Source organism: Pleurodeles waltl, chromosome 4_1 (genome assembly GCF_031143425.1).
Source record: "Pleurodeles waltl isolate 20211129_DDA chromosome 4_1, aPleWal1.hap1.20221129, whole genome shotgun sequence".
NCBI classification, from domain to species: domain Eukaryota; kingdom Metazoa; phylum Chordata; class Amphibia; order Caudata; family Salamandridae; genus Pleurodeles; species Pleurodeles waltl.
Window position 1 is genome coordinate 999011624 of NC_090442.1, and position 12262 is coordinate 999023885.

At 42.6% G+C, this 12262-nt stretch overlaps 1 protein-coding gene across 2 annotated transcripts in view; it reads right to left on the bottom strand.

Moving 5' to 3' along the window:
• Positions 1 to 12262, bottom strand: part of HBP1 (HMG-box transcription factor 1) — a 329971-nt gene that overhangs the window by 220838 nt on the left and 96871 nt on the right. For both annotated transcript variants that reach the window (XM_069229842.1, XM_069229841.1), the window contains 4 exons: positions 9893 to 10124; positions 6609 to 6744; positions 838 to 949; positions 639 to 748 (listed from right to left, as the gene is read on the bottom strand). In XM_069229842.1, coding sequence (XP_069085943.1) covers positions 639 to 748; positions 838 to 949; positions 6609 to 6744; positions 9893 to 10124 — 590 coding nt within the window. The remainder of the gene's footprint in view (positions 1 to 638; positions 749 to 837; positions 950 to 6608; positions 6745 to 9892; positions 10125 to 12262) is intronic.

Sequence of the window (12262 nt, forward strand, 5' to 3'; positions counted from 1 at the left end):
TACACGAAGATCTGGAGTTATTTTGGGGATATATACCATGATGTGCAATGAGATTTTTTTTTCTTTTTAATCAACTGGTGCTATAAATTGCCTTCAAATAGTTCCTTCTGGTTGAGAAGTGACATAATCGAACATTTCCAGGTTTTCCTGGAGCAAATTGAGCAGACCTCAGGGAAATTCCCTTCATATGATGCGAGGTACAAAATCCAAAGTACGGTGGCCTCATAGGGGAATGGGGATCAGGGTGGTGCAGTCTGATTGGTTGAAAGTTTGTTTCTTTTTTAAATTAAGGGAATTCGATCCTTCCATTCATATTTTTAGCCCTTATAGGCTATGTATAATACAGTATTGCTTTCTGATTTTATCTTGGAACTCCCACACAGACAATGGGGATAGATTCAAGCATATGAATCTATAAAAGACCTAGTATTGGAGAGCTTTTTTTTTTTTTTTATTGAGTCACGTACCTGTCAGATGTTGTTTAAGACTGTTTAGGTAAAGCTGATTTTATGTACTTGCATATTTTGTAAGGTATTGTACATTTAGATGGAGGAATCATATCAATAAATATTTTGACTGCACTAGAGCTTCATGTAAGTGAAAGGTTAAATGGCAATAAATGTATATTAAATGGTTACCTTATTGCTGCCAATGGAACTATCGTCTTCATTCTCAGAGCCTTCAGATCTAGCATATTCTTCAACATCCTGCCATTCTTTATTATCTTTATGAAAGTACAAACGAGTACCTGATAAAACAACAAATAAATTTAGGTTAAGATGTACTGGTTTCCATAAGATCTAAAATTGTTAGAGTAATATTTACCGAATATTCTACCTTTTAAGAAACAGTGCCAAATTGTTGTAGGCCAAGAATGGCACCATCCTAGATCATCGTCATCAGACAGCGAAGACAGTGAGAAAATACCAGACTCTGACTCAATACTTGCCTAGTAAATGGAAAAACACAATGAACATGAGAAACGTTTTTTCTTTCCTTTCTACATGTAGAACAAGTTAATTGCCTTCTGCAACGTTATTTCAGGAGGACACTATCTAAGCGCAGATTCCTCGCCTTATGAATACACCCAGGTGCAAGACTGGATCCAGAGACTTTTCTCAACATTGCTCCTGCATGCCAACAGGTGGCATCGTGCAATTCTGCATCGATTCTGTCCAGCATTGGAAGGTATGCCGGAGCCACATACAAGTTTTCTTCTAGACTGTCTGCGCCACTGGAGGCAGAGCGGAAAGAGTAATCACATATGACATTATGCAAGTCTCTAAATTGGGAAATTGCCCCAAAAAGTCAATTTTACAGATCAGGAAGGATCGAGGGTGGTGTGGATTTTGTAGATAGAAACAGCATGCACCAAAGATTTTTTTTGTTAGGGTCCAAACAATAGAACGTATTTCGATGGGTGAGGAGTAGCAAAGACTGATGGATTTTACGGAATTAAAAGGCATCATAACCTTCGTCAAGAATGCTGGCCTATTTCCCAGCACCAATAAGGGAATAGGGTTGTATATTGTGGATGAACAAAAAAAGCTCACAGCTCATTCTCAGGATGAGCTGAAGTTATCACTATGAGAAGGAGTGTTTTGAGTCAGTAGATGCAAAGGCCAGCTGTTTATTGGCTCAAATAGGGTACACAAAGAAAGTCCCACTGCGAAATCACAATGGTTTGGGAACCTATGAACAAGACCTTTAAGAAAACGGAGAATAACAGATTTAAATAAGGACAGCTGAACTGATAAAGACAAAAAGCAGAAAGGGCTAACAAACAACCTTTAACAATGCTCATAGCAAATCACTGCTGGGCTACATTACAAAAAGCAAAACACACAACTTTGCCTGTAATGGGTCTATATATTGTGAATTACACCAAGACACAAACTTATCCCAGCGTCTGGCATCAACAGTTCTTGTAGTTGAAGCCTCAACTACTTCCTGTTGGGTGGTTAGGGTGGGAGTGGGTGCAGGGGAGAACCCTCAATTGCCCATCTCCAAGAATTGAGATGGGGAATGAACAGGTTGGAATGCAGGACCCTACTAAGCTGCTGAAGCAGTAGCCCAATTGGCGGAGAGGTGCTCACGCCTGGTAGCCCAGAGTACCACACTTTCATGGCATAATCCAAAGCCACTCTAATGACATGGGCTCAGTCGCTCATTATCATCTTCAGAACTCTGGGCAGAGGCAGAGAAAGGAAGGCATACAGAAGTTCCACTCCAGGTGGACTGAGTCTCAGAAAGAGGCATTTTGGAAACTCCAGGATGCCAAAGTGTTGACACTGTGTTCTTGGCAGTGGCAAACAGACCAAGCCAGGGTTGTTCCCACTGCAGGAATATACCTCCAAGTGTAGCTGCCATTGTGATCCACTAGGTATCACTGACTGAGCTCATCCACCCCGGCATTTAAAGATCCTGCATGGTGGTTCATGACCTGAGAGATGCCCTGCTGTCAGTGCCAAAGATGCAGGGCCTCTTGGGGCAGGCCCACAATTCTACTCTCCCCTAATTGTTGCACTACCACATGGCAGTGGAACTGTCTGTGAGGACCTGGACCAGCCTCCCTTTGATGGATGATAGGAAGGCCTTCCAATGCCAGGTAAATGGCGTTCAACTCAAACAGAATGATGTGGAGACGTGTCTCCGGAGGAGACCACAGTCCTCTGATATCAGCCTGTCCCAGTAGTCAACCCAAACACAGTAATGAAACGTTCATCACATCGTCAGCTCTAGGTAGGGATATGGAGAGGAGTCTGCCATTGGTCCAAATGCAGTTGAACAGCCACCACAGGAGGTCTTTTGCAGTCTCTTCTGAAACCTGGGTGGCATCTGACAGGTTTCCTAGGTGCTGAGCCCAATCAGACTTTAGATCCCATTGCACAGCTTGTAATTGCCCTCTGGCATATTGCACCAGAAGGTTGCAACAGGCATAGAAACCAAGATCTCCCAGAGCCAGCCTCAAAGAGGCCAAAGCCCAAGGCTGAAATATTGAGTCTAGGACGTTTGAGCTGTGACCCCAAACTGGAATCACCTTTGATTAACAACAGCGTCTGAGAAAATAAACGGATATTAGTGTGATTGAGACCTAAGTTGCCTCACTCAGCAAAGAAAGTGGAGCTTGGATTGGAGGTGCTGTAAGAGCAAATTAGTACCAGAGTTCCAATCAAGCTTTTGGCACCTAACCGAAAGAAATCACTCTGTGTTTTGAAGCCAGACTCACAAAGTGGATGGCTTAAAAAAATGCAAGTAGTTTCACTGATTTTTGATTATCTGCAATAATCTCCCAACTGAATCATAAAATCAAAAAAAAAAGTGGTAGATACTCATAAGTGCTCCTCTTCCCTTACACCAACTCATGTATGTTGTTCGTTGAGTTAACAGACCCCAAAGGTGTTAGGGAAAGTACAGCAGGAGGAAGGATCCTTCTCCTACCTAGCAGCCTACCTAACACCTACTTACCAGCCCGGACATGGAATACACTTCCCTTCAAGCTCAGGCAGACCGCATCACTGAAGTAGTTCAGGAAGGACCTCAAGACCTGGCTCTTCAACTGAGCAGCACGCCTACACTCAGAGCCTTGAGAGCCTATGGGTGATTAGCCACGCTTTACAAATCCTTGATTGACTGATTGATTGGTTAGGAGGTTTGTCATTGTTAGGTGGAGGTTGTCTACACTTGTGGCAAGCCAATCTTCAACAGCCAATCAGAGATAGCCGTAGACTGGCATCCCCAAACTCTGAGGTGGTGCTGCAATCACTGCCATGACTTCTGCAAACATCTGAAGGGCAGTGGAAAACTGAAAATGCTCCTGGCCCAACATGAACTGGAGGCAACACCTGTGGGAGTGCAGAACAGGAACATGAAAACTCATGTCTTGCAGGTCCAACGCTACCATCCAGTGTCATGGATCAGGTCAATTAGAACTTGAGCTAATGTGAGCATAATAAACTCATAGGAAGAAACTGAGAGCAAAGAACTAAAACAGGGCGAAGACCTCCATCCTTCTTCGGCACCTGGAAAACCTGAAGTTAATATCCAGTCTCTATTTCCGATGCAGGGACCTGGTCTATGGCTTCTTAGTCCAAAAGATCAGCAACCTCCAGCCACAAAAGAACAAATCGTCCTCCAACAGCCGTTCTGATGCAGAATAAGTATCGTACTGGGGAGGAATGATAGGGCAGACTGTTGCCGGACTATATGAAGCAACCACATCTCAGATGTAAGGCTCTGCCATCCATGGAGGTATCCTGCCTCTAACAGTATGGCCATGTGCCACTGAGAGCAAACATAAGCATTATGGTGGTGGTAACAGGAGGGATGGGGATTGGGCAAGCCACTGCCCTGAATGGCCCAGGTGTTGTCAGCTGGATCCTCGTCCCCATCCTTGAAAATACTGGGAGGGTGGGCGTTTGTGTGGTCTGTTGCTGTGGAAGTGGGCTTCTGTGTGGTATCGGAGAAAAAGTCCCTTCTGAAGCCTCAAAATTGGTGAAACTGTTAGGGATGGTTCAACACAGGCACAGAAAGGCAGAGGGAATGAACTATGGCCCTGGTTGCCTCAAAGCTCTCCCAGGCCGAGTCTGCCTTCTCTCCAAACAGGCAGGTGTTATCAAATGTCATGTCCATTAGTGATACTTGAATGCTACCTGAGAACCCCGTGGACCTCATCCACGTGCGGCAGTGAAGCAACGAACTGATACAGAATGCCCTATCAAAGCAGCCAGTGGTGCCCAGCCCAGAGCAGTTGACTTACTTTGCTTCATCCTAACCATCTTGAATGATTCAAGTCAAATTGGCCTTGAACCCCTCTTGGACTGACGGGAACATGTCAGCCACAGAGTCTCATATTGCATAGGACTAGCATTCTGGTAATCAGCAGGCCTTGACAGATCTAAGGGCAAGGCAGGTCAAAGAAAACATCCTCTTTTCGAATGCCTTCATTCTCCTCAACTCCCTATCTGCTGAGGTTTTAGGGAAGGGATTGGGATTGACTCTAATGGTGGAGGTCTGTACCACCAGGCTCACTGGAGTAGGGTACTGACTAGGGAATGCAAGGTCACCAGGAGCTGGCTTATTGTGACGTCCCAATTGTCTATTCACTGGTGGGCACACAGAAGGTTTGTCCCCTAGTGCCCATAAGGGCTTCAATAAGTGACTCATTAAATGGCAACAGTGGTTCCGAGGATGATTGTCCAAGATGAAAGACCCCTGTGAGCATATCAGTCTTCACTTCAACTAAAGGTAGTTGCAGATCCAGTACTTCAGCTGCCCTTCTAATCACCATGGCAAAGGACAGATTCTTCTGTAGCAGGTCCGGGTGGGGGAAGTTGGGTCAGAGGCCAGAGAGACACCAGCCCTGTGTCAGGGGACGTGTATAGTCCACTGGCCTCTTGTAGGTCCATATAGAAAGTGTCATCATTGTATTGATGGAAAAAATACTCCCCACCATAATAGCCATCACCAAATTGAGTCTGGCTCTGATCACAGTCTGACCCAAAGAGTTGTGTGAGTACTGGAGGGCAGACTAAGCAAAGGCACTGTTTTGTCGGATTCAGCAAAAACATGGGCCGGGCACATAGGAAGTTAATTTGCAAGCAAATATGTTTGAGGTTGGACAGATTTGGTTCAGAGTCTGGCAAAACTATGGGCTTGATGTCTGCTAGCTATGCTGGTGTGGCAGGAACTCGCATGGATCATGGCACCGGGTGTGAGACTGGCTCTGGTATCTGAGCTGGACTCAAACAGGGTTCAAGAAGACAAAGCTGGCGCTGAGGGTGGCCAGCCAGGAGTAACCCGACTAGGGCCCTCTGCAGATCCTTGGGGCCTGAAGGTGTGCCAGAGGTAACAGGTAAGGTTCCAAAGACGGGAAAGCATGGCATCCTTAAGCACCTCAATTTATTTCGTAGTTGCAGACCAGCGCAGAAGCTAAGATCATCAGAATCAGCTGCAAAATCAGCTTGGAACTGGGAGTGAGACAAAAGAGCACCTAGAAGTCCTCACAACTGCTCAGAAGGAAAGTGGTCAGGCTTGCTTAGACTTCTTGCATTTTATTTCTTTGATTTTGACTTACCTACAAACTTGTAGTGCACAAAAGATTCATTGCTGGACCAGCTCAGAGAATAAGAACAGGTCAGAGACTTACTATGAGCAGGAGCAGAGCTTACACTATTTCTGATCAAGTGCAATGAGGTAAAGCTTGGATTCATGGTGCCAGGTCACTTTTGATTAATCAGGGCACACTCCCCACACAACATGGAGTTGTGGCCTGACCCTAGATACCAGAGTCACATCTTGTGGTGATCGGTCACAGACATTTGATCGCAACTATTCCTACAAGGTTTAAAGCATGTGGTTTGAGGGGATGACATTTCCCTTTTGGACAGGAGAAAAAAATATTTTGAAAAAAATATCTAAAGATCCAGTCTGGTATCTGAGGGCATTCACAAGCAGGGGAATCTGCCGTTAAGAAACAGCCATCAGAAAACATTCTTGAAATCCATTCTTTTGAAAGTTCTGACTTTTTGAAGAAATAATTTGACAAAGCTTCAGCAACTACTGTAATTAACAATTCTGAGGATTCCGTATTAAAACTTAAGCCTTACCCGCTCCTGCTTTATTGAAGCTTCCTCCTTCCAATGATGCTTTGAAGGGTTTAGCTCAGAATCAGAAGAAGCAGGTGGAGGACGAGCGTAGGAATGTAAACTTTTACTAGTGGCAATTATGTTAACAGGAGAAGATCTGTAAGAAATAATCATAAAATATATCAAGAAATAAAAGCATGTATGCAAAATTAGTAAAACAAAATGTATAAATTGCTGCATACGTGATAAAGGGACCAGATCAAGGAGGCATGGTATGCTAGGAGAAAGTCCTGCACTCCAAATAACAGAACATCAGTTTCCTTAAGTTCCCCATGATGAAACTGTTTTCATCCATGCAACACGTTATGTAGTTTCTGGTGGATACTACACCTCTTCATAGTGATTACAACACACACAACAGCATTACTGTTAATGTAAAAAGTTGGTACAGTTGTAATATCCTAACATCTCTGTTGGTTGGGGTACGTTCTTATAATTTACTTTCTGTCACTACAATCACCTTGATGAGTTTTTATGATATGTACGAAGCCCCAAATAAGATGCATATTCTAAAATAAAAACAATGACAATAGTGTCACGTCACTAGAAAACTAGCTCAATCTGCAAATCATATGACCAAAGGCATGCAAATATCAACAATTAGCACGTCATAAATTGGCTTAGGCTGTCAAAATGCATGAGATGTTATCAAAGGTGATTAATGAGAGGCTGTACACATTTCATAAGTAACGTATGTGTTTATGTTCTGCTTCATTCCTAATACGTGAGGATTGTTTTTTTCAAAGAACAAAGCTGTTCATACCGATAACACTTAAGCTTGTGCATAAAGAACATGCTCATTGAATGGGAAGCGCACATTAGAAGCATGAAATATGTACGAGTCTCAGGAAAGCAGCGGAAGATACTTTTGCCAAGGCACAGGGATACCTTCCAGGGGAAGCACCTTGGAGTAGAAGCACGCTCCTGGAAGTAAAACTGTTGAAGCTGATGTAATGAGTGTCACACTGTCGATTTCGGCATTCATTTTCTCAACATCCACTTCATATCTGAGAAGTGTGCTGCAGGCAATAGCATAATAAGAAAATGCCTGAAACTTGTTTACATAATAGAGTTGCGCCTACATGTTGCTGTCTAGTATTAGTCTGTCATCGACCTTCTACGTTGCTCTTGAGGAATGGTTCTCCACCTTATCATGCAATGGGGTTTCAAACAAGAGAATAATAGTGAAGATTACCATCTACAAGAAACATCCTAAGGCTTTGGATGAACACCATTAAGCAGCCCCAATATTACTTGACAGCTCACTCTCCAGTTACATACCGGATAACGAGATCATCATTGTCTATCTCCATCACTGGGTCTACATTATTGGGCGGGCCTTGGAAAGTGTCAAGCTAGGCAAGGCATCCACATTAAATATGGTCCAGTCTAATACTGCAAATACTGGTTCAATTGCCGAGCCCTTCAGCTCCCTGCACTGCTACTGTCAATATTTTTCTAACTTGCTTATTTAAAAAGCAATAAAAAGCATATCAACAAGAAATGTTGTACATGCAATTGTTACACAGTAACAAAGGGGTTGTCATAATGGAAACAAATAGTTGAGGTTAATGGGTGGATGGATGATGGATAGTTACCAAACATGTCAGAACAAATTACTCATAAGCACTATTACAGTGTTATATTGCCCAATGTATTGCAAAGGAGAGGATGACATGTAACCTGCGATTAGGATTTCCAGAACATGTGGTTAACTTTGAAAGTGGCCTTTGAGGTAAGTGAAGAGATGAATCATACTCCAGATGAAGAGTTGCAAATCATGGGTCCAAAGGTGACAAAGTACCTAAATCTTGAAACTGCCCATAGAGATCTGATGGTGACTAGACGATTTAGGTTGCCTGGGTGCAGGTTACAAGTTGGGGGAGCTGTCTGAGGCATTGCATTCCAAAATCTGTAGCATGTATAGATATTCTTGGCAGATATACAGACTTTTTAACAGTAGCTTGAGTTACAAGTGTGTTTGGAAGATTTTCTAGTTTTGGGGGGTGGGGAAGTTGGGTGAGAAGAGTATGGAACACACACACTAGAAGTCGGTTGTATCAGTCATGTTTGCATAGCTTTTCGATAGATGCTCTAGCATTATAAAATGGAAGGCTCTATCCCTACCTGGTGAAGCCCACTGGTGTGATGTGGTGGTTTGTTGGGCTGTGATGGAAGAGTCTTGCTGTATAGAGGAGAGCGGTCTATGCAGGGGTCCAATTGCGACCTCATGGAATGAGCTGAGAATTACTTTTAAAGAAAGAGCACAGGACAACACCAGACCCTCTTGAGAGGTCTTTCTCCACATTTCTACACACATGGTACATCCTCCATTACACTGGATGTAGCGCAGTACAGAACGCCTCATCTACCGATTTCAAGCCTATATGTACACCCATACACCTGATAGAAGGCTTCAGATTTCTCCCAGTGATCTGCCCTGATTCACTTACTCTCATGTTACCCAACCAGTCTGATCAATGTTTTCTATAGTTTTACATGGTTGCTTTGTTTTTCTTTGGTCATAGTGCAATAACTATGCATGCAAAGCCTTACTTACCGCAACCGTAGACTCCAATTTTGGATGCCCTGACCCTGTATTGAAACATTCAATATTTGCTTTTTGACGTGTTAATGTATTGCTTAGGTACTTTTCATCATTAAAATCCCAATAAAATAGTTATAGAAATGGTCACGTTGCGGAGAACAAGTGAGGATACCAGTTGTCTAGACTGTGTAGAAGAATATAAGGCCATAGTTTCATAATGGTAATTAGTTTAAATCTGGCTGCTGCGGATACAGTAGACATACGTTTTTCTACAATGAAGTGAGTATACCAAATTGTCTGGCTGATGTTGCAGGAGTTGGAGGATAAGAGAACAGGGAGGTAGAGTAGGAGAAAGCAGGTGGGGAGGTTGATAACATACAGATGAGGGTGTGGAGCTAAACACCTCTCCCCAAACCCCTCCACCCCACACCAACAGTTCCCCCAACTCTTTAAATAACAAATGTAGCCAACTAGGAATGAGGAAGAACAGGAAAACAAAGTAAAGAAAAATTAATCCGGGACCTTTACGAGTTAGTCAAGTCTTACATTTGCCAGCAGGGTCCTCAGTCATACATATTTTCCCAGTTATCTAACTGCTTTAACCTTATTTTAGTTAGAATCATGTATTACTAACACAGTACTTGAATTGAAACATTAGAAAACTGCAATTCGAAAGAATACAGAAAAAATGGCCTACCGGTTATTAAATGAACATTGCATAAGAGGGCTTTGTGGGCTAGTGGCTATATCAGCAAGCTCTGTAAGCCAATTTACTCCCCCATCACGTGAGTAGGCACTTTCATATGTATCTGAGGTATGCTTGTTCCACTGGATGCTTGTATACTCTTGGTGTGAAACATCTGCACTTATGTGGAACACAGAATGAGGGGTGTCATCGGTCTGGACAGCTTGCAATTCAGGAAGATCATCTAGAAGAACAATTACCATCATATTAAGCAAAATAAGCAAACGGTCTGAAATGAAGAAGTTATAATGTATATGCGCGTAGACTAATCAAAACGTTCAAGGCACAAACAACTTAATATTTCCAACTTTGGCTCCAATTACAATTGGAGAGCTGTGATGCAAAAAAAAAAAAAACACACACAAAAAAAAAAAAAAAAAAAAAAACGAGCCCATAAGTGGCAATCTGGGCCGCTGAAAGATCAACATTTATGGATTGAGGGTTTAGTTTCACATGCATTCATGGCTTGGCTCATGTCTGGACTAAAAAAAATACTCTGATAAGTTTTCATCAGAGCAACAAGCATGTCAAGATGCTCCTTTGTGTTAAGAGGTTAGTTTAAATGGCATTCTGGAGTCAGCTATACTCCTGTGAAGGGTTATTTTGACAAACAGAATAAATCACTCTAGACCAGATAGAATTGGATATTATCTCACTAATGCAAAAGCTGAAATGCGTTGGCTGCAATAACAGTAATTGAGTTACAAGATGTAGATTCAGATGCACTTTGAATAAAGTCCTCTGAAGTTAGAATATTCCGAACCCAACAGATGGCATCAGAGCTTCCTAGATTAGTACCTGGTAACTGTGTCCATCCTTCTCTCCCACCCGCTCACCCCAGTGACACAGATATTTCGACTTCAGTATGTTTAGGTGGCAGAGGTACTAGTTACTGAGAGGGATCCTGAAGGTCCCCGTAGTAATGAAGAATTAGCAGGAGAAAATCGATAATTCGAATCCAGATTTCTTTTGTTAGTCTGCATTTCCCACCCTCTGTGGTATTTTACCCGAGTTACCATCTCCTTTTGACAGCGATACAGAATGTGGACAGATTAAAAATCAGAGCACTCTCCTTTTTATGCACAGCAGGCATAGAGTGGAACAAGACAAAGCAAATTCAGTCTTTAGAACTTTCTGACCAACTTGTTCTTCTTTTCTGGATTGTGTATCCAAACAATAGTGGACGGTGAATTTGTGAATAAAGGGCCATGTTTCTACCCAACAGATGCCAGTTATTGGAATGATGCCGAAGAATGGTGCTGTTGTCTCTTCCACTGAGTGATGTGTGCATGTGGCATATCTCGAAGTGCTTGTTTTGCCCTTGCATACCAAGCCTGAATGCCAGGATGTGGTTTTACAACTACAGTGCAACACTTATTTCCCTAATAGGTTTAGCATGATCAATGTAGTACAGGATCACTCACAGTTAGCATATGAAATCTTTACTGCCAAGTCCGTGGATTAGCAAAAAACTTTGGGAACTCAATAATGGATTGGCTAATATGGAAAGGAGACCGAACTTTAGGCAGAAAAAGTGGTTAGGTAAACAAAAGGTCCATGTGCACCTGCAAATATGGTTTCTAACTGACAAAAACTGTAACTCACTGTCAGCCCAATTACATTATTCCTACTAAGAAAACCACCTTTCATGTCAACGGCTGAAAAGTGGAACAAACAACAATATTTAAGTGTGCTGTAATAATGTCAACGAACAAATAAGCCAAGCCTAACTATTAAAAAGTTATGAGATACTTATCAGCTGGTAATGATGATCAAAGAGCATCAACGTGTAACACTGTAGGTAGGAAGTGTTTCCACTTTGGTGCACTGCATGTTCTTGAAGCTGGACACTGCTCCTATAAAAATGTGCATGTACTCCAACGAAGCTGCAAGTTTCCCCATTCTATAAACTTAAGTGCCAAATGGGCTGGCTTTGAACTTCAATGCAATCATTTCCCTCCCCGTTGATCGTACAAGTCTTACAAGTTTGGTAACTTGCAGAATGGTTGTATTGACGTTTCCAGGAAATGGGTGAGCCATAGTGGACATGCCCCTCTTGGAGAAAGGAGTTTTCTTGTTATAAGAAACTGATGCATCTTCTATATTATATATGGAAGTGGTGGGGGTAGTCAATATTCCCGACCAATCCCTTCATCGATTGCTCCCGGTGACGGGGGTAGTGGGTACCACAATTTACCATTCTCTGTTTCTGTACGTTTTTAAGAGATCTGTGTCTTCCTTGGAGTCTTTTTTTCTTGAAGCATCAGGGCAGGTGGAGGCTACTGGGTGATACCAATATATGTTTACTGGTGTCCTGGGGCT